The following is a 24,586-nucleotide window of genomic DNA, read 5'->3' as shown; positions in this document are numbered from 1 at the left end:
CCTGATGAGAACATCACTGATAAAGGGAAGGTTAAGAATGAGGAGCATTCACATTCTCAATGAGCCAAGATGATTTTTATATCTTGGAGAGGCTCCCGGGCTTCCCACTCACACCATCACAATGCCGATCTTCACTTTTTGGGGGTTTTGGAGCCTACCACTGCCCTAAAGAGGAGCCTTCACACACAGATGCGGGGTGTCAAGACTATTTGTGTTATACATTCTCCACATTTCTTACGAAAAGAACCCGTCTCGTTGCCAATTTTGGTTTGCTTGGACTAATACACCCAAACCAAGTTTCAAATAAACACAACTCTCTCTCTCTGCTCTCTCTACTTCGGCGTGCAGCGGAGGGACAATACGGCGGTTGTCATGAAGAAGTTTTATTGGAACATTTAACTTAAGGAGAGGGGGATTGAGCGGGTAAACAAAGCATTCCTTTCCCTTTCATCACCATTTAACTGTTCCCTTCACATTCAGTCTCACCTCCCGGCCAGTGCCCACCAAACCAGAAAACTTGTCAAATAAATATAAATCAAACAGAAAAGGTTTATCCAATAATTTAGCGCTCAGTCGCTTAATCCGTCTTTGTTACTTGTTCTCATTTCTAATGTTGACGGTGCCAACTATCTCCCAGAATGCTCACAGGAGAAGATAGCAAGTCTCAAGTAGCACCATGGCTGTGGCGTTCCAGACATATAGCCTGGAGGGCCATTTGGTTATACTCAAGGGGATGGTTGTTGTGTCAGTCATTTGCCGCGCCTGCTAAAGAGTGCACTTAGCATCCTCTGTTTCCCCCTCACAAGCATGTGAGGAGTGACATGATACTGTACAAGAGTCTGGACAACATATAACATTTCAAAGCAATTTCCTAATTGGTTCCAGGCCAAGGTCGATAGCCTATATGGGAGCAATCCCTTTCTCTCCAACTTTTTCATCCACAGATTGGAAAACATTAAAGTGTTAAGTAAACTTGACCCAGGTGGGCTAATTCATTGGGAAATAGCTGGGGTTTCGTACATTCAGTGCCATATCAGTGACAGTCGGGCTGTGGATTTCCCCCCTTGGACGGTCACCATATGTGTATGGCGATGTTTGCAAAATGGCTTTTGTGTTAAGCCTTGTGCAGGCATTTATGGCATTTGCTGTTTAGGAAGATTGACAACATGTTCCCAAATGACAAGAATAGACTGGCCCACATACTTGGGAATACTTCTAATGGCTAATGGCCAGTTCTAAATAGGATCGCTGTCTTTGATTGTTCGCAAAATTGTCACATTCTGCTGTTTTTTCATGCGTGACATTCAATCTAAACTGAAGGATAATAATGGTGAAGGGCTCATACTGTAATTTATCCAGTTTTTATGTTTTAATTGTCAGTATGCATAGACTTGATGACATCACTCAGACTCAGTCAACTTTTACTTGCCACTAATTTGTAAGTAAGTTTTAAACATTGACATAGGACCTACAAGGTTACAACAATTTGAAATCCAAGTACATATATCCTCTTTTGTAATCCCGTCAAGTACCAATATTACAAATTTTGGCAGGACCTCATAAACTATGAGCATCAACTAAAACCTCTTAAGTATATCCAACTAAAATGGTTTGATACTGAAGCATATTTTAGTTGTTAATATTGCTTAACATTTCGTAATGATCTACAGTGACCCTTGTCAAGGAACACAACATATTCTAAAGTTATGTAGTATTTTCTCAGTTTGCTTTTACACTCATGACCTGCTTCTATGTGTACACTCATGTTTAGTCTTGCATGGAACTGGAAGCGATATTATATTTAGATTCACACAAACTGCAAAGGTTAAATGACATGAAAATAAGACAAACAATTGACTTTTCTTATTACACTGTAGTACAGATGTCCAACAATGTTTTATTGGTTTCAATACACAAAACAAAATGAGGGTGGAATTAAACCAAATACAAAGGCTTGTGGACTTGGTTTTGAATTTTATTTGTACAGTAATGGAGTGGAATAGTATCCATTAATATTTGAATATAGATCATCTGATATATAATGTAAAAGCTCTTTACACTGAATGCACCTCAAAACTCAGGTCCGATACGCAATGATGAGGTAGACACTTAATAATGGTATTTTCCACCCTCGGCAAAAAAAAAATAAAATAAAATATTGAATACACCTTAAATTACTCTTATCAATGTAAGAAATATATGATTATCATGAAACTCTGTACACCACAAATAATAAAATAATTATAGAATAGAAATTATACCGATTTGAGTGCATTTTGTACATTTACAAAGAAATGCAGTTCTCTCATTCCTTAATTCGGAGCACTTTGTAAAGTTATCGACTATACAAAATATTTACAGCTCAAAAATATTGAACAGCAGTGCATTCAAAGCTAATGTGCATTTAAATATCGCTTCATTTGCGAGTCTCTTGTTTTACATTTTCCTCACCAGAGCAGACAAACGTTCAAATATCTTCTTGGCGCAGCAGTAAGCTGCGGAAGTGCATTTCATAACGATGCAGACTTTTGAGCAAAGGTTCACCTTACATGTGTGTGCTTTTAAAAGCCTCTTTCTACAAAAACTCCGGGCCAGCGAGTCCGTTTTTGTCCTTTTGTGTCCACAAAAGCACACGATGACCCTCACAGCGCCTCCCGACTGTTCTGCAGTCAGGCAAAAATCTCTTGAAGGCATTATCTCCTCTTCTATGACTCTGTATGTGCATATGCGTGTGTGTGTGTGTGTGTGTGTGTGTGCGTGTGTGTGCGTGTGTGCGTGTGTGTGTGTGTGTGACATTCTCTCCCCTTTCATTTCTTCTTTTTTTTTTTTTTGCAAAACATGCACTTGCACGAGCCTTTAATGACTCCAGCCGGACAGAGGCAATTATGAGCTGGATGCACAGACCCAAAAGAGACAAAATTGCACGACAAGAGCTTGCAAGTCCAAATGCTGACAGGCAAAAAGCCTCTGTGCTCTCCAGTCACAGCACGAACAGGTGCACAGTGGCACCCAATGGGATTCCATCACACAATGGACACATCTCTGAGAAACAAGGGCCTGTTTGATGACTAGTAACTTTTGCATGGTTGGGAAATAACACTTTAAGGCAGTGAGTGTGCACTTTTGTGAGCGGTGAGTTGGAATAAATAAGCAAATGTCGCATCTAGCGTCCCATGCGTCATGAGTCGAGGTATCCTGTAAGGACTCTTGCACCCATCCGACCATATCATCAAGGGGTTTTATGTCTGTCAAAAGAGTTGATTTGAAGCTGAATGGCCGCTACCTGCAGCCACACTGCTCCACCACCATGTCCTCATACTGCTTGTACACCACATTATTGCCTGAGTCTATGTACAGGATGCTGATTGGGCTCAGTTTGGTGGGGACGCAGCAGCTGGGAGGGGTGCTGTTGGGGTCCATGGAGTTCATTAGAGTCTGTATGATGGCATGGTTGGTAGGTTCCAGGTGAGACCTGAGCGGGAAGTCACACACCCCTTCGCAATGGTACGCCTCGTAGTCCAAGGGCGCGATGATCCAGTCGTCCCAGCCCAGCTCTTTAAAATTCACATGCAATGCCTTTTTGCTGCACCTGGATTTGGATTTCTTCCCATGTCTTTTCCCGTGCCGGTTGCTCAACGCTGTCCTCCTCCGCCTCCGGGGACCATCCCCTCTGACCCCCTTGAGGGGTATCCCTTCCTCCTCCGCCTCCTCCTCCGCTGAAGTTCTCACCACCTCTATCTCCTTGATAGACCTCCGCGACTTGATCTTCTCCTTCATCTCATTGAACAAGTTCTCCCTTTTCTTGGAGCGGGTGTAGGCCACCAGAATGGCTTTCTCCTGCTGGGACCGCCCACTCCTGTCCAGACCCAGCACCCTGAGGTCCAAGTCAGTGTCGGAATTACCAAGAGTCACTCTGAGCTGAAAGCAGAGCTGGTTCCCTTTGTGTTCATGGTGAGGAGGATGACGACGATGATGACGGGAATGCTGCTGATGTTGTTTATGAGATTTAAACATCTCCCACACGTCCAGGACCTCCCATCTGGACTTGGTAGAGTCCAAAGGGTCCAGCAACCTGGAGTCCAGCAGCATATCAGAGCTGCAGGGATAAAGTTGGATGTGGTAGAGGCCCGTCGTCTGTAAGTCTCCCAGCGCTCTCCTAAATATCCTTAATTCCGCCCCAACCAGCTCCTCTTTGTCTGAAAGGGTTGAGACATCAAACAGATACTTTTGTCTTCGCAGAGGAGGGTGCAAAAGATCGTCTGCAAGGATAAAAGAAGAAAATAATTGCAGTCAGATTCACTTAGGGTGTACAGTGTTCAGATGGGGGAGGGAGGGGACTCACAGAGGCCTCCGGCTCTCCCCCACTCTTTTTCCCCACTAATACCCACACTAAACCAACCTGGGGGAACACGTATTCATATTTTTTCCCCTTTTTGTGCTTTAAAAAAAAACAATAAAATAAAAATAAAAACGTCCTCCACTACAACGAAATTTCATTAACTCGAAAACATTACATTTTACAATGCTTAAACTGCAGGTTTTTTTTATATAGCTCAGCAAAAAGGTTTGGTTCCTCACAGAGACACAAACTGATTCAAACTAACCATTGTCATAACATTGAGAAGCATGCAAATTCAAAAAATAGAGCAGATACATACACGAATTAAATAATTTACACACACACACACACACACAAAGTCCTTACTTGTCAATAAATTGCGCGCCTGTTCGATAATCAACAAAACACATTTGCACCCGCGCTTGGGTAATGAATGACTTATTAATTTAAGAAATTAATTATTTTTCAAAACCGCAAGTTCTTCACGCCTTTTAATTTATTTTCCGGCGAATCTTGTCGCTCATAACCAGTTGCTTGATATGCAAGCCACACGCCGTCCTCGCCGTTTGCAGGAAGATCTATTCTTACTTGTTGCCATTTTTTTTCTATTTAATGGTGCATGCCTCAAGCATAAGCCGATTTCATTCACGCTATACGTTTCGTTTAAATTGCCATCGCTAAAGGATGCTTATTGGAGCTTCATCGGTTCTTGCGATATTCTAATGAATGTAACCATTTGCATTTATTTATTATTTACATCTATATTTGGAGGAGTGTTCTCAACTTTTAGAACAAAATAAATTGGGTTAAGTTAGTGCTGAGCATTTAACAGGCCAAAGGCAACACACACACAGAACTGAACAATACACAATTAATGCATTATACTCTGCAGGAGCCCGGGTGGCCTGCAAACATTTCATCAATGTGACGCTGTAGTAAGACAAAATACAGTTTGCAAAGCATAAAGCAAACATGTATTTTGCTTAATGGTGGATTCATAGCTGAGCAGCCCCCCTAAAAAAAAAGGGAAAAAAAGAAGATACGATTTGAAGATAAGTTTAAAAGACAAAAGCAAAGGGGAAATCAAAACTCAACACGACAGACAGGTGTTTTCTTCCAGAAAAAAAAAAAACTTGGGCTTCAATGTTCTGGTGTCTGGCGGGAATTGAGTTTTTAAAAAATATAATCGTCGGTGAAATTGTATTGTAAAAATAAATAAATAAATATAATATATATATATACACGGTTTAAACACTGTGTTTTCGGGTTGTAAAATGCGCTCGAATGGACGCTTGCCTGGATTGACCTGCATAATATCAAAATATCAACCTTCATTGAAAAATAAAAGTGACAAGGCTGCGTGCGCACACTCGTGTGATTTGTACAAGCTATTCTAAATAGATATTTGATTCTACTTGTCAGTTTCCCTCCGCGAACCCTGCCGAGTGAAACCGTAAAAAACTGATTGAAACCTTGTGCTTGTTTCTGTGACTTTCACGTCTGGTCTGCATTACGTTTCTACCTTTTTTTTTTTTTTTTTTTTTTAACAAGACCTTAAACAAAATCGAATACAAGTTCACCAAATAATTAACAGTCCGAATTCCCATCTTCCTCATTAAAGCACTTCCCTTCTTATATTTCATCCCATCTTGCCAACGACAACATCCCCCTTAAAATGCCCCTTGAACGGACTGGGTGAACAGCCTGTTGAAATTACTGACATATTCGTGTTGACAGACAAGAATGTACCAGCGTTTTTTTTAATATCGAGATTCCGTTAGATGGCTTTCTACGCAAATTTTGCCGCACGTCAGCAAATGCACATCACATAATGCAATATTTCATTGTCAAAAGACAGAGGTGTTTAATGAGATGACACCGCTGTATATTTTTTTTTGGGGGGGGGGATTTGTGATCTTGCAAGAACCGCTTTTAACTGTGCATGTCTATTTCATTTTAAAATAATCTAACGTTCACTAAAAGATTATTTGTAGTCTGCAAACATAACCCCAACCATAACCTAGAAGAACTAGCTGGTGCGTTCAGGCGCAGCGCATGCTTGTGCATAAAAGCAGGCCTCAATTGGTCATTTTGACTTGGGTTTTATTCCCAGTTGAGTTAAACGCTGCAGGTTACTTAATAAAATTCAACACTTAAGGGATTTGGGGAGCACCTTTTAAAGAAACAAAATGTGCAAGACGGGAAGAAGTATATTTTCCGTAATAAATTGTCATTGGCGAGGGAATAATTTTAAAAAAATACAAATCACTTCACAACAGGGGAAGTGGTTATTATTTGTGTTGTTGTTTAGTTTAACCTTTCCCCCGTCGTAGTCTTTTATTTGGTGATGTATCATCATGGGTCATTTGGGAAGAAGACAGTATTTGATATGTTATGACATCCACACTCAATTAGATCACTGAGTTCAAATACTCCAATCAGCCGTTCGATGCCATGCGGCTCTCAAAGGGTCCCAGCTCGGTGACACACCACATCACAATCACGGGCGAAGAGTGCGGCATTGCCCCCCAATTCGAATCAGTTCACGCTGCAAGAAGCAGACACAAGCACGAGCTCGAAAACTCGATCGGGTTGACTTTGTTTTGTGTCTTCACAGATGAAGTGGAATCAGTACCTGTCGTTTGTTTATTTATTTATTTATTTATTTATTTATTTATTTATTTTATGGGATACATTTGTAACAAAACGAGTCAAATATTGAACGCGGAACTGGAATCAGTCCCTATGCCGTCTCGCTTTATTTTTCACTGAGTGTTTATTTAAATGTATCAAATATTGAATTTTTCACAGGGACGCAAATTATCGATTAAACTGGAAACATCAGAAAGTGCACTACAATTACCCTGTTTTCAGTGTAAAAGCTAAATTATTTGTAATAATAATATGCTCTTTCCACGATAAATAAATACATGGTGTGAGAGTGTTGCGGGGTAGGAACTTGCAATTGTACTCTAATTCGGATAGTGATCAGGAGAGTTGAAAAGATAGTCACTTGCTTTCATATTATGGCTCACATGGCTCAAACACCTGCTCTCTCCACAGATATTGGCTACCTATAGTGAAAATGTGCACTCAATTCATTTCCAAGCCAATTTGGGCGTGTTGTGCACGGAAAGCACAAGTGTTGTGGTATAGCCTACTAAAACCGGGGCGAAAGTTTCCTATTCACGTGGAGCTTTTTTTTTCCTATACACTCACACTGATTTACAGCCTTCGTTTAGAGAGCGTCTCAATTAGTGTTTTACTGTCGTGTTACCCAGGGGTTAAGTGCAGCACCTACAGCGAAAGCATACAGAGGAAAAGTCACACGTTTTGTGTATGGGAGAGAATTATGTATCCTCACTCTGATCCATTTATGAATCGTTCATTTTTCTTATTCGCACCATATGACGTTTCCTCTTTATTGACGCCAGGTAGTTCCCCCAAAAAAGAAAGCTTTACACGATTAATGTGACTGAGTTGGCCGCGGCCCCAAACCAACCTGTTCCTCTGTCCACGAAACTTGTTATGGTGTTGGCAGATTTAGAGGAGCGGAAAAAGCTCGCGTTTAGTCCGAGCTTCTCTGCTGCAGAGTACGTCCTATAAATGGAGAGCATGTACTCGTGCGGCACGACATCGTCCTTAAGATCTTCTTTGTGCTGGCTCATCATATGATGAGAAGAGGCGAAGATGTCTTTTAGGAGTTTGGTTGACCTTTGTCCGCCCTGATGAGGGAGCCTGGTTCCCCTGTTCCTCTTCGGGGTAGAGGGAGAGATGATAGCAGCTGACTGCAAACATGGGATATTCCAGAGGAAAACAAGGAGCAGGCCCACATAAAGCGTAACAACTCGAAATGCAAACATGGCTGGAGGCTGAATGTCGAGTGAAGTATGTTTCCTTCCCTTGGATGGAGGGGTCCGCCTGAGCCGGAGATGGTCTGCGCGTCAGGGTGTGAGATTTCTTTGCGCCCTGGAGAAGTGCGTGTTGCGCTCTGGACTCCACACAAGAGCAGAGCCTGTTAGGCCGATTGGAACACGCCCACACGCTCACCCGGTGCTTCCCAATTTCATGACATTCATTTGCAAACACGGAGCCAAAGGCCGTACTAGCGACCCGGGAATCCATGTGGGAAAGTTTTTGTTGTGGTTTCGCAACTCATCTGTTTGCCTTCTTGATAGATCCGGAAATATATACACGAATATGCGAGCGTAAAATACTCGAATGCCAGTAACATAAAACTACATTCATAATTAATGATAAGCATATAATCTTTCAAGTTGAGAAAATAATACTAAATCTGTCCGTGTAGCGATACAGGGTATGAGACAAGAGTGTATAATGCTGCCTTTATCATTTAGTGGTTGGGACTAAAAGCCTCCAAGGACAGATCCGATCAGATTAGATAAGATTTTAACGTCTAGATTGTTGAAAACATACTTAGTGATCGTAAAGCTGTGTCAAAATACCCATTACCGATTATGCAACCATGGCAAAATATCTTTGCGCGTACACATCTGATTGGTCACATGACATCTGGATGCTATGAAGCGGGATCGAGCACCCCATCAATTAACAGAACTGAATACAATGATCCTTGGCAAACTCAAAACACCAGAGAGAGTCCCATACAGTACTTAATTGAAGTCAACGGGACATAGACGTTTACAATGGCTTCAGCGACCTCTAGCGTCTCATTGTTCACAATTGAATTGATCTGCCAAACGTTGATCTGCAAAAGTGGACTATATTGTTATTGGAAAAATGTCTCGTGTTCTTAAAATGCATCTTCTTAACCCTTTAGGCGCCAGTGGGTTTTTTTTAAACAATATAATATTCAGTTTTGAGATTTCCAAAGGTTGTAGCTTGAAAATGGTTAAAAATTAAGGCATGCTGTAAATGTTGCTTGTGTAAATGTTGCTACTTTGGAACTTAAAGGATTGATGCATAAGAATATGGTGAGAAAGGCACAATGACATGTTCATAATTACATATATTTTTTAATGGAATGTATGCAGCAGCAGCTAACAAAAATCTCAAATTCACCATCTCAAGAAATAAGATTATGCCACTAAAGAAACAATCAATAAAGATTATTGAAATATAAATTCGTTCACATTTGGCTTTCTGTAATGTATTTTCTCATGTGTTTAATAAATACCTATATTTTCACTTTTTGAATTGAACTGCTGAAATAAATAAGATTTTCTACAAATTCTAATCTATAAAGAGGCACCTTTGTGTGTGTGTATGTATATATATATATATATATATATATATATATATATATATATATATATATATATATATATATATATATATATATATATATATATACATATATATCTATATACAATGGAGAGCATTGTATATATATATATATATATATATATATATATATATATATACACATATATTAGGGCTGCGTGACATTTGAAAACATGCGATATGAATGTTGAAATTATTGCAATATTTAACATGCACCTAAAGACATAACATTTTTCATATCTAATGAAAGAATTACATTTTTTCATGCGGCAAAATAAGCAAGTTCTATGTGTCCTCAGCTAATTATTGTAATTCTCGTAGATAATATCCAACTATTGAGTAGCGATGCACATTTAAGTTAGCATCTGACTGGTCAAATTCAGATGAACCCATAAAATTCCATAAGAAACTTATTGCATGTCTTTGCGATGTGTATATCGCATAGGCCATTATAGCAAAATTGATATTTTTGGGATATATTGTATACACACACACGCACCCCCCCCCCCCCCCCAACACACACACACACACACACACACACACACACACACACACACACTTCCCTTGTCTCAGTAGCACAACCGAGGGGGCACACTCAATGAGTTGTTCTACTTAAAATTGTATTGTATTGTATTGGATTTAGTTTGAACTTGAAGCATACATTGACACACATACTCTCACACTCACCACCAGGGGCGTAGTGGCCATCAGGGAAATCCAGACAATTTCCTGAACTATTGTGGCAAGTCAAAATGCACAAGGCACCCAACCCCCAACCCCCCCAACGTCATCGGCGATTAACTTTCTGAGCATGACGTCCGCCGTCGCAACAACCCACCACCCCTCTGGACGATTACATTTCAGCGTGTGACCACACTGTTCGACAACACCCCCACCACCACAAAACCCCTGATCATTCCTTCAACAATTAATTCCCGCCACGTGACAACACCGGACAACAAATAATACAAAATAATTTTAAAATACTTTTTTAAAAGTAAACGTAAACATGATCAAATTGACATTGGTCGTACAGATTCATGATGTACGGCGTACATGTTTGAAAAGGTGTTTCCACCTGTACAAATTACTCCGAAAGCGTACAACTTGACAGGTATGCCATTGTATACTTGAGTAATCACCCCACACACACACTGGATCTGTGCTAGCGATGTGTTGGCAACAGACGTGTCTCAAGATATGCTAGGTTTAGCATTCTTGCAGTTCAACGCAATTGACTTTCCTTTTACAACTGTTACACATCTTAACATGACATCTAGTCGACAAAGATCATGTAAATTGACTAGCGATGCTGGGCTAACTACATTCTACCTAGCGATGGTATATCAAAAAGATGCTACCTTGCAGCTGAACAAGGCGGTGGATTGCTGTCTTTGACACAGGGCACCACGATTCAAATCCCAGTCACAACACTAACAATCCTATGTGTGACACTGGTTTGGCCACCGTGTGCATGTCAGATGTTGTCAATTACTTCTATACGACTGGAAAACAATTGGCTCCTCATGGCTGAAACCAGAGGACAGCCATTTTACGTTGCCATCGGTACCGACAACTTCTGTTGTTTTTTTCCGCTGAAAACATTAAATATTATTAAATAATAATATAAAATTGTTTTACACCAGTATGGAGTAATGAGAGCCTCTCACAGAACGAACTTCACTCTTTGCATCTGCTATTCAAAATATATTATCTCAGTATCGTGAATCATGACTTACTGCGGTTAGGTTTACAATCCGTGGTGAATTTTGTCCCAATGGGCTTTGCTTTCAATTCATTGTTGATGATTCTGACAACGTGACGCAGACGAATCTTTGAGGAGCAGTCGCAGATATACCTTATACGAGGAAATTTATAATCGCATTCTTACCGATGAAATGTGCATGTAGTGCTTTTTCCAGACTAATTGGTACAATTGTATGCAGTACATGATGACATTTTCACCATATAATAAAGTAAATCATGTGAAAACACTGCAGAAAAATCAATGTATTCAGGAAGTATTCCAGGACAGGGGCGGAGCTACATGGTGGCCAGGGCTGACCAAGGCCACCCCTTGTCATTCCTTGACCACACCCTTGGACACCCCACCCCGAGGGGAAATTTTTGATTTATGCAATATTTCTTTCATTTTCACATGTGGTATTCTTTGACCCCTTGATATTCTGCCGCAAGCTTTTTTTTAGATTAAATGCATATTTAAAGAATAAATGTACAATTTATCTGAGTGCAAACAATCTGTCTGGCAATCAAAATCATTACTTTCACACCATTGCAAGCAAACAACATGGTTTGATGAAATAAATTGCAAACATATGCCAACCTTGCACACACACTCAAGCAGGAACAAGCGTAACAAAAGTAAAAAAAGATAATAAAAAAAAAATCAACATTTAGAATTGTCAATAATTAAGACATTTTTGTGTCATTGTGTTTTCTAGATAAGATTTGAATGAATGAGCCATTGATCGCAGTAAGCAAAATGGCGTTGGATGTTGACAGGGGCGGAGCCACAACGTGGCTAATGGGTGGGCCTGGAAAAATCAGGGTGGGCTTGAATATTTCTCTCACTGAGCACAATCTTCCTGTCACGACACATCGTATATTCAAATAAAATGACAAACTGAATAATATCAAGTTCATATCTTCCTTGGACAACCACAATTATGCCATTATAAATATTCAATAAGATAAAATAAAAAATCACAACGAAAGTATATATATATTTTTCAGGAATCTCACTGGGTGGGCAGTTTATCAATCTGGGTGGGCCTGTGCACACCCAGGCCCACCCATGGCTCCACCCCTGGATATTGGTGGCAATTAATCACTGTTTGGCTGTTAGCCTGCGATTCGCTAGCTTAAGGTACAAGTAGACTATGAGATTACACAAAAGCAAAGCAACTGCAGAGAAAAATGATTTAGTAAATAAAACACTCTAAAACATGGCTTTTATTTAGACTTGTTCCTGCTTGGCATTGTTCTGGATATACTGTATGTGAATTATATTTCATGAACCCTGACTGGGAGGGTAACCTTTATTTTATTTATTTACATTTTATTGACCACTTGATAGCGCCATAGAGTAAATGAACCCTAATGAAGTGTCAGTACGTGCCAGCACAGTTGACTGAAAGTACAGAGATGGTGCCAGAAAATAAAAATACGAAAGAGTCTTTCTTTTTTCTATTTTCTGGCACCATCTCTGTGTGGCAGTATGCTTTAATATTAGGCTTCTGTGTTGCCGTCTAGGAGATTGTGGATTGTAGGTAAACACATCATGTGTGTTGTCTACGTTGGTCATCGAGACTAGTCTTTCCTAATTCAGCCCCAAAACTATTTCTACATGTAAAAAAATAAAATAAAATAAAAACAGAAAATCTCATGGCACACCACCAAACCCAAATGTCACAAAAAGTCATAAATTACTGTACCCACATTATTTTGTACCTTCTGCCATCTAGTGGAAGAGCATTACATTGTTTTGCCTATCATTATGTTGCATAGAGAAATGCAAAATATATACTGTATGTTTGTACTAGTAAATAAATAATTTGAGGACCAATTAAATGAAATTCCTCGCATCACACCCGATGATCACTCAAGGCATACTAAGGTTCAGCAGTGTTGTTGGAAATTACTGTTCTACAATCAACACAACTATATGAGCAGTTAAGAACATACTGTGCTATTGCGTTGGGTCAGTTTTGATAAAGGGTTAAAATGTTAGTGAGTTAGTGTATTAACCAGCTTTTACACTGCGGGGCTTCAGAAGAGGAAAAAGTAATTACACGTTACTTCCGGCAGAGGACATCAGTGACGACAAAACGTTGTTTGTTTGGTCACGTGACGACATTTCACTCGGTTCCACCCAGCGTTCAGACTCCACAACCTCATGGTTCCACATTTGACTCGCTTTCAAATGATGAGCACACATGCGCGATATGATAGACAGGACAGATAGGCTAAGAATGGCAAATATACATGTTTTCTTTTTCTTTACATTTCATGATAAATAAATGGCAAATTTGATACAGTACAGCTAAAAGACACGAGCAATGCACCCCCCCGCCCCCCCGCTCTCCGTCATTCAGTACCATGGAGAGTCATCATGATTGCGCACAAAATATTTATCTATGCTTAATTTGAAACGTTTATGCCATCTTTATTTTGTTGATCCACGATGCTGATCACATAGGATGGATTACATGTACCTATATTGCTCATCTTCGTCCCTTCGCAGTTTACACTGCTGTGGGCGACTCAAGAGTGAATGCGTTATGTAACACCCGGAGGATGGTCGTCATAATGTGCGCGCACTGTCAGAGGTCCAATGGTGTGCGTCCTCTGAGCTGTGGGTCCATCTGTGCTGGAGAACACAACCTGGTACCAGCAATTGGACGTGTATTTGTGCTTCGCAGACTTAGTCGCAACCTTCTTAGCGGGATCACAGTCTGCTAAACATCAGGTGAGCCTTTTACTGACGACATTAATTTATATCGTTATTTGTAATGAGACAGAACATCGTATGAGTGTTTCTGAACAAATCAACTGCGCACATAAGAACAGGTGTGTGTGTGTGTGTGTGTGTGTGGGTCTTTTTTTTGGGGGGGGGTATGTGATGTTGTTATTTATTATGACGACACAAAAAAATGTTACTCTTTGTTGATTTGACTGAAATAAATCCGGCCATGCATGTTTATCCAAGGGTAAAACATATTTTGTTATAGGTGGGGCACCAAGTGAAACAAATGGAATGACAAGTTATGCAAGGAGACTGAAATGTCAACAAATAATTCGAAATTCCACTGTTAGTTGATTTGATTGTCATTCACTCAGAATAATTACCAAGATCTAATAGGAAGATGGTACTGTTCTGCCAAAGATAGATAGATAGATAGATAGATAGATAGATAGATAGATAGATAGATAGATAGATAGATAGATAGATAGATAGATAGATAGATAGATAGATAGATAGATTGTTTATCTATCTATCTGAGTTTTCTGAGTGATGACTCAAAAGTATGACTCAGTGTGACAGCATGGTGTAATGAGGGCATCTCACAGTTACATGTCTGGAAAAAAGGATTTTTTATTTATTTATGTTTTTATTAATGTTTGCATTGTACCATATGAACTACACCAGTCCGCTGATAGTGTAGTGGTACACACGCCTGAGTTGTGTGCGGGCAGCGTGGGATCGATTCCCGCTCAGTGACAGTGTCTATGTGTGCCCTGCTACTGGCTGGCGACCCTATATAGGATAAGCGGTTTGGAAGATGACATATGAACTACTGTATATGCAAATATCCACTGACGAGGAGTCAAATCGTGCAATACTAGTTGAGCATCGCCTGAGATATCAAAATATGAGAGATTCAACACATGGCTGCATTGATGTAACAGCGGTAAACGGCTTGACTTGAGACCATGTGTGGAACATCATTAGAAAGTAGTTGGAATGGAGTGGATTAAGAGAGTTTAATTCTATGATGTTTCAAATGTAGACCAGAAGAAAGTATGAGAACCAGCTTTTAGCCTTGGTCAGTTATGCAAACATTTTCTGCGCATTCCACTGACATTGTAGTGCTGACATATGATACGAAGATGGTTTCACTTTTCCAGAGTGTCCTGTTACGGAAATAAATGCTAATGTGGAGATGAGATCTTAAAGGGACTGTAGATCAAATGTTTGGATGGTACTTATTGCTTAAGAAAGCTGACAATCCACTGTTTACTATTAAGATATAATGCTTAAACGGGTAGTCAATCCAAACATTTTTTTTTTCAAGAAAATGTTCTATCCAGGCCCACTATTGAAACAAGGCATTCTCATTAATATTGTGTTTGTGGAATATGAGTTACGCAGCAAAATTCACCCGTTTTAGCCATCTCAGCGGGCGGCCATTTTGTCCCTTCTCTCTACTGAAAATGACATCACAACTGCTCAGGGCTCAGGTAACGACCAATCACAGCTCACCTGTTTTCTGAAGCTGAATCACGATTGGTCGTCATCTGAGCCATGAGCAACTGACAAAATGGCCGCCGCCTGAGATGGACAAAAATGTGGGGATGATACTGCTTAACTCAAATTCCACAATTGCAATATTAATCAGAACGCCTTATTTCGACTAGTGGGCCTGCATAGAACATATTCTTGAATAAAGATGTTTGGGTTGACTCCCTCTTTAACAAGTTGATGATGCAATTGGTGAACCTAATTGTCTTTCGAGACTACAATAGTAATGTTAGGGCAGTTGAGAATGTGACGCTCCCGCCAAATCTTTCTTTTCATCTCACATATAGTCTCAGACAGTCATATAATACAATGTAGTGTACAATCTTTTTATGCCTCCTGTATGGCAGGGCTTCCGTGCAACATTACTAGACAATTGGAACAAACCAGTGTGCACATCCACTCTGCTTTGTGCTTAATGAGATTCTGTTGTGCCAGTCCACTAGACATCTGCCCATGTACCATGGCACTTTGGTTTGTGAGGATGGTGAATCTAAAATATATACAATGGAGGCCACCTAGATCTCGGTTCATTTTTAGAATCTGCCAATGAAAAATGGAGTTTCAATCCCATGGCGCTCTTGCTCTATTTTTGACATCCTTTGTGATTTGAAGAAAAACTATGTCATAATCTGGAGGTGCGCACACAAAATAATCGGATTTACTTTTGGCCACTAAATAGTTGACGCATAGATGCACATTATAATCTTGTCAAATATGTACTGGTGCAGATCACAAATAACAAATAGAGGCCGGACATCTCGGATAAGAGCCAAGCAGAAAAAAAAGCTTGGGTCAATTACATCATTGAAGCACTGAAAGAAGTGCATCACATCTGCACTTATGCAACTGACCCATTAAGTGAAGCTGCTGAGAGGCAGTGCAGCTAACAAACCAGAAATTATGAGACTTTAGATTTTATTCAAGCATGAGAAGAAATTCTGCATTATTTAGCTCCTAAACATGAATAAAAAATGTTTGTTCTTTGTTCAACTGTGTGGGGACTGCGGAAAAGCTTAATCCATGGAGAGTTCATTTCTACTTTGGTCTTTCTTGAACTTTAATGCCTAAATTCTAAATGTTCTAAAATGTTCTGTTTGTGTTTTTGAGTCAGGTGTACAGTGGCATAGTTTTAGTAGGGAAATAAGTTAATTTGGCCTTGCATAATAATAAAACCCACACTAAAATCATTTGTGGAGTTTGCATGTCCACTCCCCCAAAAACATGCATCATAGATTAATTGAGGACTGCCAACCAGTCGAGGGTGTATCCCGACTTCTGCCCATCGCCAGCTGAAAAAAGTAGTTTCCATCCATCGATCCATCCATTTTTGATACCGCTTATCCTGTTTACAGAGAGTTGGAGTCTATCTCACCCTGGACCGTTTAATCATCCCACAAGTGACCATTCACACTTGCATTCACACCATCTGATTGGGAACTGAGCACACACAGCCAATTATTATTTAATGTGTAATATTTAAATCTGTAAGGTCTTTGTTCGCTTTTTATGACTTAGACTTTAGAATTTTGATTTAATTTTGATTTAAATCCTTATCCCAGTTAAATGTTATCATAAGAAAATATCTTTGTGATAGGGTGAAATGCACTAAAAATGTCCTTCACATTCTACACTTTTAGTGTCAATACTCTGTTTGTTTCATAAAGTGGTAAAATTAGAACGTGATGGCTCTCGTGCGCTCTCCTTGTGACATCTGTACAAGGCTGTATATGTACTGTGTGCACTCTGTGTGTGTGTTTGCAGTGTCTGCATGTGTGTTCTTGTAGCAGGTGGGTTTCGTGATGCAACCAAAAATTGTCTTTGTTTACTGATTCTCAACTAATCCTTCTTTCTTTATGGTTGATCAGTGGGAATATACTACATGAAACACAATGGGACCATTCCAAGAGTATGAGGTTAGTCTTTCATAAAGTTGGTGTTCGATATCATTATATAGTATGCTGAAACTATGGTATATATAGATTACGCCACATGGCACTGAATGGACGTGAACCTATACATCATTCAGTATGTTCCCATGAAACAGGAAAACAAGTCTCCACAGAAAGGGAGCCCTCGAAGTCGCATCCCACGCTTGGTCCTCCATCCCTTCCAGCCAAAGGGCAATGGTTCCCCTCTTTCTGACTCTCCTTTCTCAGAGGAGGAGGGTAAAGAGTGTGATGCCAGCTCAGATCACTCCAAGAGGACAATCAGCACCAACAGTTTCTACTCAGGTAAGAACTTATATGCCACACACATACATATACATATATATTAGGGCTGGGACGATCCACTTTTGTTCCAATCCGATACGGATCATGATACTTGGGTGCGATCCGATATGTATTGCTATACTTAAATATTATAAAAATATATATTTAAAAAACTTGAGGCATGTGTTTTAAGTGTTTTAACTTAAGTGTCATTTGAGATGTATTCAAGTGTCATAATTGAAAAGGGCATAAACTGCTCCTGATACACAGGAATGCAATAAATAAAACTCAATTCCCAAAGCTCAACTTTAAGGACCTCAAATGTTCCAAAAGTATGTTATAGAACATGAAAAACATAACATAACATAAGGTACTGAAAGTATTGCAATACTTCATCAACAGATCGATGCTTGTACAGGCATAAAAAGTATCGCGATACTACGATATACGATAAAAAAAAAAAAAATATATATATATATATATTTTTATTTTTTTTTTTTCATGCACATCCAAGGTGTCCCTCTTACACACTATGTGTCTGTTTGTGTTTGCGTGCACGCGCGTGTGTGCATGCTTGTGTGCGCTTGCATGCTTAAGGTCGAGGTCTCGTGTGTCTGGTTTTGGTTATTACTGTCTGTGTGTCTATCTACAATATAGATGACACCGGCTGCCCCACTAGTCAGTCTGTGTCCCCCTCCAAAACTCCATCAGGCTCAGAGGAGAGTGCCCATAGCTCTCCAACACTCCCCGAGCGCAAGGCCAAAGTGAAGAGGGTCCGGCTTATAGCAGAGGGTAGTCGCGAACCACGGAGTGCGCCCAAGCACAAGAAGGAGCTGAGGTCGGCCATGAAAGTCAGAGGTAAAGAAAGAGAATATGGAACATGGACTCATACATTTTATCACCATATCTCACAAAGGAGAAGACTTTTGTACACATGCCAGCATGTTACAAGTTCACAGAATGGGGGCTTATCCTAGAATTAAACTTTCTCCATCTTAAATCTACAAATAACTTGAGGGACACAAAACTCATTTGGGTAATATGGGGAGTAAATTGATTGGGTGAGGGAAAAGGTTTGGGGGCTTAGCCAATTAGGCTGATTAGTGGGAGGTTACTTGACTGAGTGACTGTGCACAGACCTTCAGTCAACTCACAAAGAGGTGTAGAAAGTTTTTACTCATGTAGTTTGACACAGTCATCACTGGACACAATAGTATGTTTTTTTTTTATGGCAAAGGATGTCTCTCGGGTATGGTTTGGATTTTATATGATTTCTTAAACCGTGCATAGATTTGGCTATTAATAGTCATCTTGTGTCAGTCCTATAACATTTTACCCATGCGACAGCAATCGGGACGCTTTGCCTGTATGTTCATTCCCTGTGAATCAGTTGTTGACTGATCATTTTATTTCTAAAGGAGGTTTTGCTCAACCCCTGACCTTGTTTTCGTCATGCACATTGCAGACTTTATTTTACTTCAGCTGTGACATGGTTAACTGTTGTTGCATTTAAGTATTGCAGACGTGAAGTTCAAAACTTGAAAACAGCATGCAGTTATTGTATCGGCATAGGAATTAAAGTTTTCATTTAATGTGACGGAACAGTCATTTGCCGCAACGTTTAGTCTGCACAATTCAATGACTTCCAAAATCTGATTTCTTTTTTTAAATTATTATTATATTTGTCATTTTTAAATAGCTGACTCAGACTCGAGAACCAAAACAAGCATTATTTGATGTGTGTGGCTGTCTGTCAGCAGCTGCTAACAACATACAATTCCTCCTCATGCAGGAAGTGAGGCAGATTTTAGCTCCTCCAGTAGTTCAGGGAGCCTAAAGACCAGGGCGAATCCCCCCAAATCATCTGGAAAGAGGACACCCTCTCGCAGGTATCCTGATTTAAAGGTGAAATCAACCCCAAAAATTGTTTTTCAAGAATATGTTCCCAGCAGGCCCACTAGTTGAAACGCGGCATTCTGATTAATATTACGTATGTGGAATATGAGTTGAGCAGCAAAAATCCACCCCTTTTTAGCCATCTCAGGGAGAGGCCATTTTGTCATTTCTGTTGACTGAGAATGACATCACAACTACTCAGGGCTCAGGTAACGACCAATCGTGGCTCAGCTTCATGAAACAGGTGAGCTGTGATTGGTCACGACCTAAGCCCTGAGTGGTTGTGATGTCATTTTCAGTCGACACAAGTGACAAAATGGCCGCCCTCAGAGATGGCTAAAAACGAGTGTATCAACTCTTAATCTACCAATGCAATATTCATCAGAATGCCTTGTTTCAACTAGTGGGCTTGCATGGAACATATTCTTGAAAAAATATGTTTGCGTTGACTTCCACTTTAAGCATTATTTTGCAGTTCCAAGTTTTTTAAATGTTAGATGTGAAATAGTTTCTTTTTTGCATTACATAAATTTGCTTCATTATAACAAAGTCACATTACCCGCATCAGCTTGGTCCCAGTTTTCAAACCAGCAGGGAGCCCATCCTCCAACCGTGATGCAGAGGTATATGCTCCCTACAGGACTCCGCCCAGAGCTGCATTCTCAACCAATAGCAGCAGCTGTAACTCCAGCCCTACATCCAGGTACATATTTTTAATATTTATTTTATTAAAAGACAATTTGTATGGTGAATAGGGCATTGATTGTGATGTTAATCCCCGGCCAGCAGTGAGAATGGGAAATTAAGTACACTTGTATAGCACTTTATCTACAGCATAAAAAGCAGCAATTATATTCACTACACCACCAATGGCTCTAAATTAATTGCCACATTTCTCAAATGTAGGACATCCAATCCTTCCACTCTGTTTTACCGCGAAGGCTATCAAACTCTTTTTGCAGGAAAAGGTATTTTTAGTGAGTGAGATTGAAGCACAGCCAATGTAGGATAAGTGTGTGTGTGGCGGTTTTCGTTTCCTCCTTTGCAGACCGCTGGGACTATTTGTCTGTGTGTGGGATTAATACGAATTCAGTCATTCAAATGCCAACATATGGAGACCATACAATGTTCCTACTATCTGCAGCTCATATAGCCACATTAGAATAAATGCACCTTGGATTCAAGGGTAGCATGGGACAATATTCATTTAAGAAGTTTGTCCGCAACAATTTATCTTGTTTTTTGGTACCACAACATAGAAGTATCTCCCTTTATCACATTCAATATCCAAAAATGTATAGGGATGCTCCAGTGACTCTAGCCTTGTTAAGATTTGGGTGGGTGAAAGGTAACTAGGCATAAATTGCTTAGTGGATTTTTGTATCACTGAAGACATTACGATTTTCTTTTTAAATGGGAAATAAATGGCAGGTTTCTGTTTTATCCACCCTGTGTTCTGGATGAAATGCAGAGCACTTCTATCAAAGCCTCAAGTGTCTCAGGTTACCAGGAAATTGTAGCGTTGGAGGAGAAGGCTTTTGGAAAAGGCTGCTTTGCATGCTGTCCAATTGTGTCATATCATCTTCCAAACCGTTTAGCTGTACATTCTGCCCACTCATCCTCTACAAAAAAAACTGTTTTGGAGAGCCATGCCATGCAGAGTGCATATGAATGTTAATACAATTAGCGTTGAGATGGGTATTACGAGTAACGTGATAACCCCCCCCCCCACACACACACACACACTACTATATTGAGTATGTGTTTGGATAAACTAGTATCCTGTCTCTTGTCTGCATGCCAGTAATCCAGCATCAGACAGTAATTCTCTGGCTTCAGATAACATCTGCCCCCTCGCTCATTTAGACAGACAAATTGCCTACTGCCTAAAGTGATTTTAGTGTTGTATTATAAATGTCTGGGTGGGTTGTGTTATGTTTTGTTGCTGTTGTTTTAAGGATACATTATTTCTCTGCCCAACAGGAGAATGAACTTGAGCCGCTACCATTCATGTGGCGATAACCATGGAATCAGACCCCCCAACCCTGAACAATACCTCACCCCTCTGCAGCAGAAAGAAGTGGTCATCAGACACCTGAAAACAAAGCTACTGGAATCTGATAACAGAGTGCATGACAGGTCAGTTAGCATCTAGCTTGTTTAATTGTGATTTTAACTTTTTTAAATTATAGGTGCTCGGTGGTCATAGATCGTGATGTAGTAGATGTGATATAATAGCCAAATCCTGAAGTTCTGCTCATGACATTTTATCTGACATCCACTTCGTACTTACATAAGACAAAAAAAAAAAAACCATGACATGACAATGCTGGAGATTGATCTTGTGTGAAATTTTCTTCCAGATTCAGCTTTAGTATGAATATTTCATAGTGCTCATTTTGGCTGATGCTAGATAGATGGCTGTCTTTACAAAAAGTCTTGAAATGCCTCCTTCAAGGAATTGAAGTGACAGTGATTTTTTTTTTTCTTTGTTTTTAAGAGAGGCAGAAATTGAGGATCTCAAGGGCCAGCTCAGCAGAATGAGAGAAGACTGGATTGAGGAGGAGTGTCACCGGGTAGAGGCCCAATTGTCCCTCAAAGAAGCCCGTAAGGAAATCAAACAGCTGCGCCAGGTTGTGGAGACCATGAAGAGCAGCTTGATGGAAAAAGACAAGGGAATACAGAAATACTTTATCGATATCAACATCCAAAACAGGAAGCTAGAGTCCCTGTTGCAAAGCATGGAGCTTGCTCAGAGCGGTATCAGCCTTCAAGAAGAAAACGCACAGGAATTCATCTTTCAGAGCCCCGAAAGGGGTGCAAAGAAGATGGTTGGGGATGAAGCGGGTGGAATGGAGCTGGAAGATCAGGGGGTAGAGGCCATGGCTGATAGTGGGCTGCTCATAAATGACGAGATGGCCAACCAAACTGACATTTTGGAGCAGGTCTTCATGTCCACACCAGTGGATTTCAGTCTGGACTCCATCAGCAAGCTGAAGCCTGGCATCGAGTCGGGCCCTGGAATGTCCATAATATCGGAAATATCCGATCCACCCAAACCAGCTGTACCAGCTGCCGTCACCAGCCACTCCCTTAAGGAGACTGAAGTTAAGGGTATCCAGACTGACATCATGCCTATGTCACAAGATCTTCAGGCTCTTCTTTACCAGCTTCTTCAACTTGAAGGGAGTAGAGGGCAGGCATTGTCCATCTCCAGCACTCTTCTGGGTCTCCCAAAACTGCCCGCCTCCACTGTCACTTCCGCATATTGCCCTGACTTGATGTCTCCCTCACCCATCATGTTGACCCCTGCTCCCCTTGACAGCGCTGTCATCGCTACTGACTCCAGCTCGCGCGGCTCAGAACTGGTACAAAACCCGCGTTTCATGGATGAGCTGGATTTTGACGTGAGCCCAGAAATACGTCATCCCTGTGTGGTCAGCAATCAATACTGGAGCAACAATTTCCTGGTGGATCTGGTTGCCGTGGCAGCACCTGTGCTACCCACAGTGGCCTGGCTGTACTCGCGACACGGTGTGGATAAAAGCGCTCCAGTCAATATCGCTGCTCTCATCAGGGGCTGTTGCATCATGGGATTGCACTCTCTTCGTCACATTGCTCGCAGGCCAGACATGTAATGGCTTTCCACATGCAGGCACGCTGTTCACTTTGAAGCACTTAAGCATTTTTGAGATTGTTTTTTTTCTTTCCTGAACCCCTACCATTGCTGCTATTTGGAGTCCAGCTCTGTATATTCACTGTTTAGTGAGTTGAAACAAAGTGGTAATATGAAGGGGAATATTTATTAATGGGTGTATAATTTATTTATATTTTGTATATAAGATGATCATCTGGGTAGATGTTTTTTCTCATTGTTGTTTTGTAGCTCCTTTAGCTCCCAAAATGTCCTTGCTAAAAATCAAAGCACTTGTTCTGTTGAATTTTCATAAAAGATAGAATGTTGGTTTCAGTTTGACAAGTGTTGAAATGTCTTGCGTTGTTGTTAAAAAAAGAAACTTTAATCCTTCAGCCAAAGCTTTAATGTAAAATCACAGTTCTATTTTTTTGTGACGTGTATATCTTACTCCCCCCCACACCCCAATAGGTGGAGAGCTCTATTAAGTTGAACCTTTTGTATTGTTAAATTGATGCTTCACAGCAAATGACAGTTATGTGCCTGAGCTATGTGCAATACCCGTGGTTTGCATCAGATATCCATTGTATTTATTATTAAAGCATGATAATATAGTACCTGGATTCCTGACATTTTTTAATGGTTTGTGCTGGGAGGAATTAAAGTGGTTGCCTTGAGGTTTTGAGGGTTTTTTTTTTAGATACAAGCAGTCAATCAAATGATTTTTTTCTTTTACTTGACTAAAAATTTGAGATACAAATGCTATATGGTGGATGTGAACTTGGTATAGTGAATACAGTATTCTTCAAAACCGAGGCTGTTGCCACTTTGTCCACTGTCCAACTAAACAAAATAAATGAATTATATTTAACACTGCTGTATAGCTTTGCTTTAGAAAGAGTAAGTCTGTTTTGCTAAAGGTGAAAAACACCATAGTTTGACACTTGTCGCAATCTTGATCCTTTAGCAGTGTTACGATATTTGCCGAAGCATGAAGCGTGTCGAGTGGGCCGGTTGGAATGGTGCATTCGTGGAAAGATGGGAAGTCGGACTTTTCCAACCTCCGACGAGGAAAAATTCATTGGAACAACCCTTTGAAGTTCCGAGTTGCAAAATCTAGAAATCACAAGAGCCCCTTTCCCACCACAGGAACCTTTTGAAGACCTTGACTTCACCAACCGGCATCTTGACATCACTCG

General features: G+C 40.3%; 2 protein-coding genes across 6 annotated transcripts; one reads left to right on the top strand and one right to left on the bottom strand.

Moving 5' to 3' along the window:
- Positions 1-1,877: 1,877 nt before the first annotated feature.
- gdf6a (growth differentiation factor 6a) lies at positions 1,878-8,275 on the bottom strand. Of its 2 annotated transcripts, XM_086038108.1 has the most exons (3): positions 7,842-8,275; positions 3,978-4,259; positions 1,878-3,938 (listed from the first exon to the last, which is right to left on the bottom strand). In XM_086038108.1, exons 1-3 carry the CDS (start codon positions 8,200-8,202, stop codon positions 3,280-3,282), a joined length of 1,302 nt encoding a protein of 433 aa, XP_085894234.1. In that variant the 5' UTR covers positions 8,203-8,275; the 3' UTR covers positions 1,878-3,279. The 2 variants fall into 2 exon arrangements, with proteins under 2 accessions (XP_085894234.1, XP_085894233.1); XM_086038107.1 differs by having other exon boundaries at positions 1,878-4,259.
- Positions 8,276-13,799: 5,524 nt separating this feature from the next.
- On the top strand, positions 13,800-24,004 carry sybu (syntabulin (syntaxin-interacting)). Of its 4 annotated transcripts, none has more exons than XM_086038796.1 (8): positions 13,800-14,093; positions 17,513-17,560; positions 17,692-17,878; positions 18,515-18,715; positions 19,650-19,746; positions 20,394-20,456; positions 21,737-21,892; positions 22,254-24,004. In XM_086038796.1, exons 2-8 carry the CDS (start codon positions 17,537-17,539, stop codon positions 23,389-23,391), a joined length of 1,866 nt encoding a protein of 621 aa, XP_085894922.1. In that variant the 5' UTR covers positions 13,800-14,093; positions 17,513-17,536; the 3' UTR covers positions 23,392-24,004. The 4 variants fall into 4 exon arrangements, with proteins under 4 accessions (XP_085894922.1, XP_085894919.1, XP_085894921.1 ...); XM_086038793.1 differs by having other exon boundaries at positions 13,810-14,093; positions 20,322-20,456; XM_086038795.1 differs by having other exon boundaries at positions 13,811-14,093; positions 18,569-18,715; positions 20,322-20,456.
- Positions 24,005-24,586: the final 582 nt, after the last annotated feature.

The sequence above is a fragment of the Filicampus tigris genome, chromosome 8, assembly GCF_054856515.1.
Source record: "Filicampus tigris isolate MCC_2025a chromosome 8, RoL_Ftig_1.0, whole genome shotgun sequence".
Lineage (NCBI taxonomy): Eukaryota > Metazoa > Chordata > Actinopteri > Syngnathiformes > Syngnathidae > Filicampus > Filicampus tigris.
This window is presented reverse-complemented; position numbering and strand designations above follow the sequence as displayed.

Coding starts and splice junctions, on each gene's coding strand:
- gdf6a (XM_086038107.1), bottom strand. CDS start 8,202: ATGTTTGCATTTCGAGTTGTTACGCTTTATGTGGGCCTGCTCCTTGTT. Junction 4,260..7,841: donor TTTCGTGGACAGAGGAACAG/GTTGGTTTGGGG, acceptor TTATCCTTGCAG/ACGATCTTTTGCACCCTCCT.
- sybu (XM_086038793.1), top strand. CDS start 17,537: ATGGGACCATTCCAAGAGTATGAG. Junction 17,879..18,514: donor CACCAACAGTTTCTACTCAG/GTAAGAACTTAT, acceptor TCTACAATATAG/ATGACACCGGCTGCCCCACT. Junction 18,716..19,649: donor GTCGGCCATGAAAGTCAGAG/GTAAAGAAAGAG, acceptor CTCCTCATGCAG/GAAGTGAGGCAGATTTTAGC.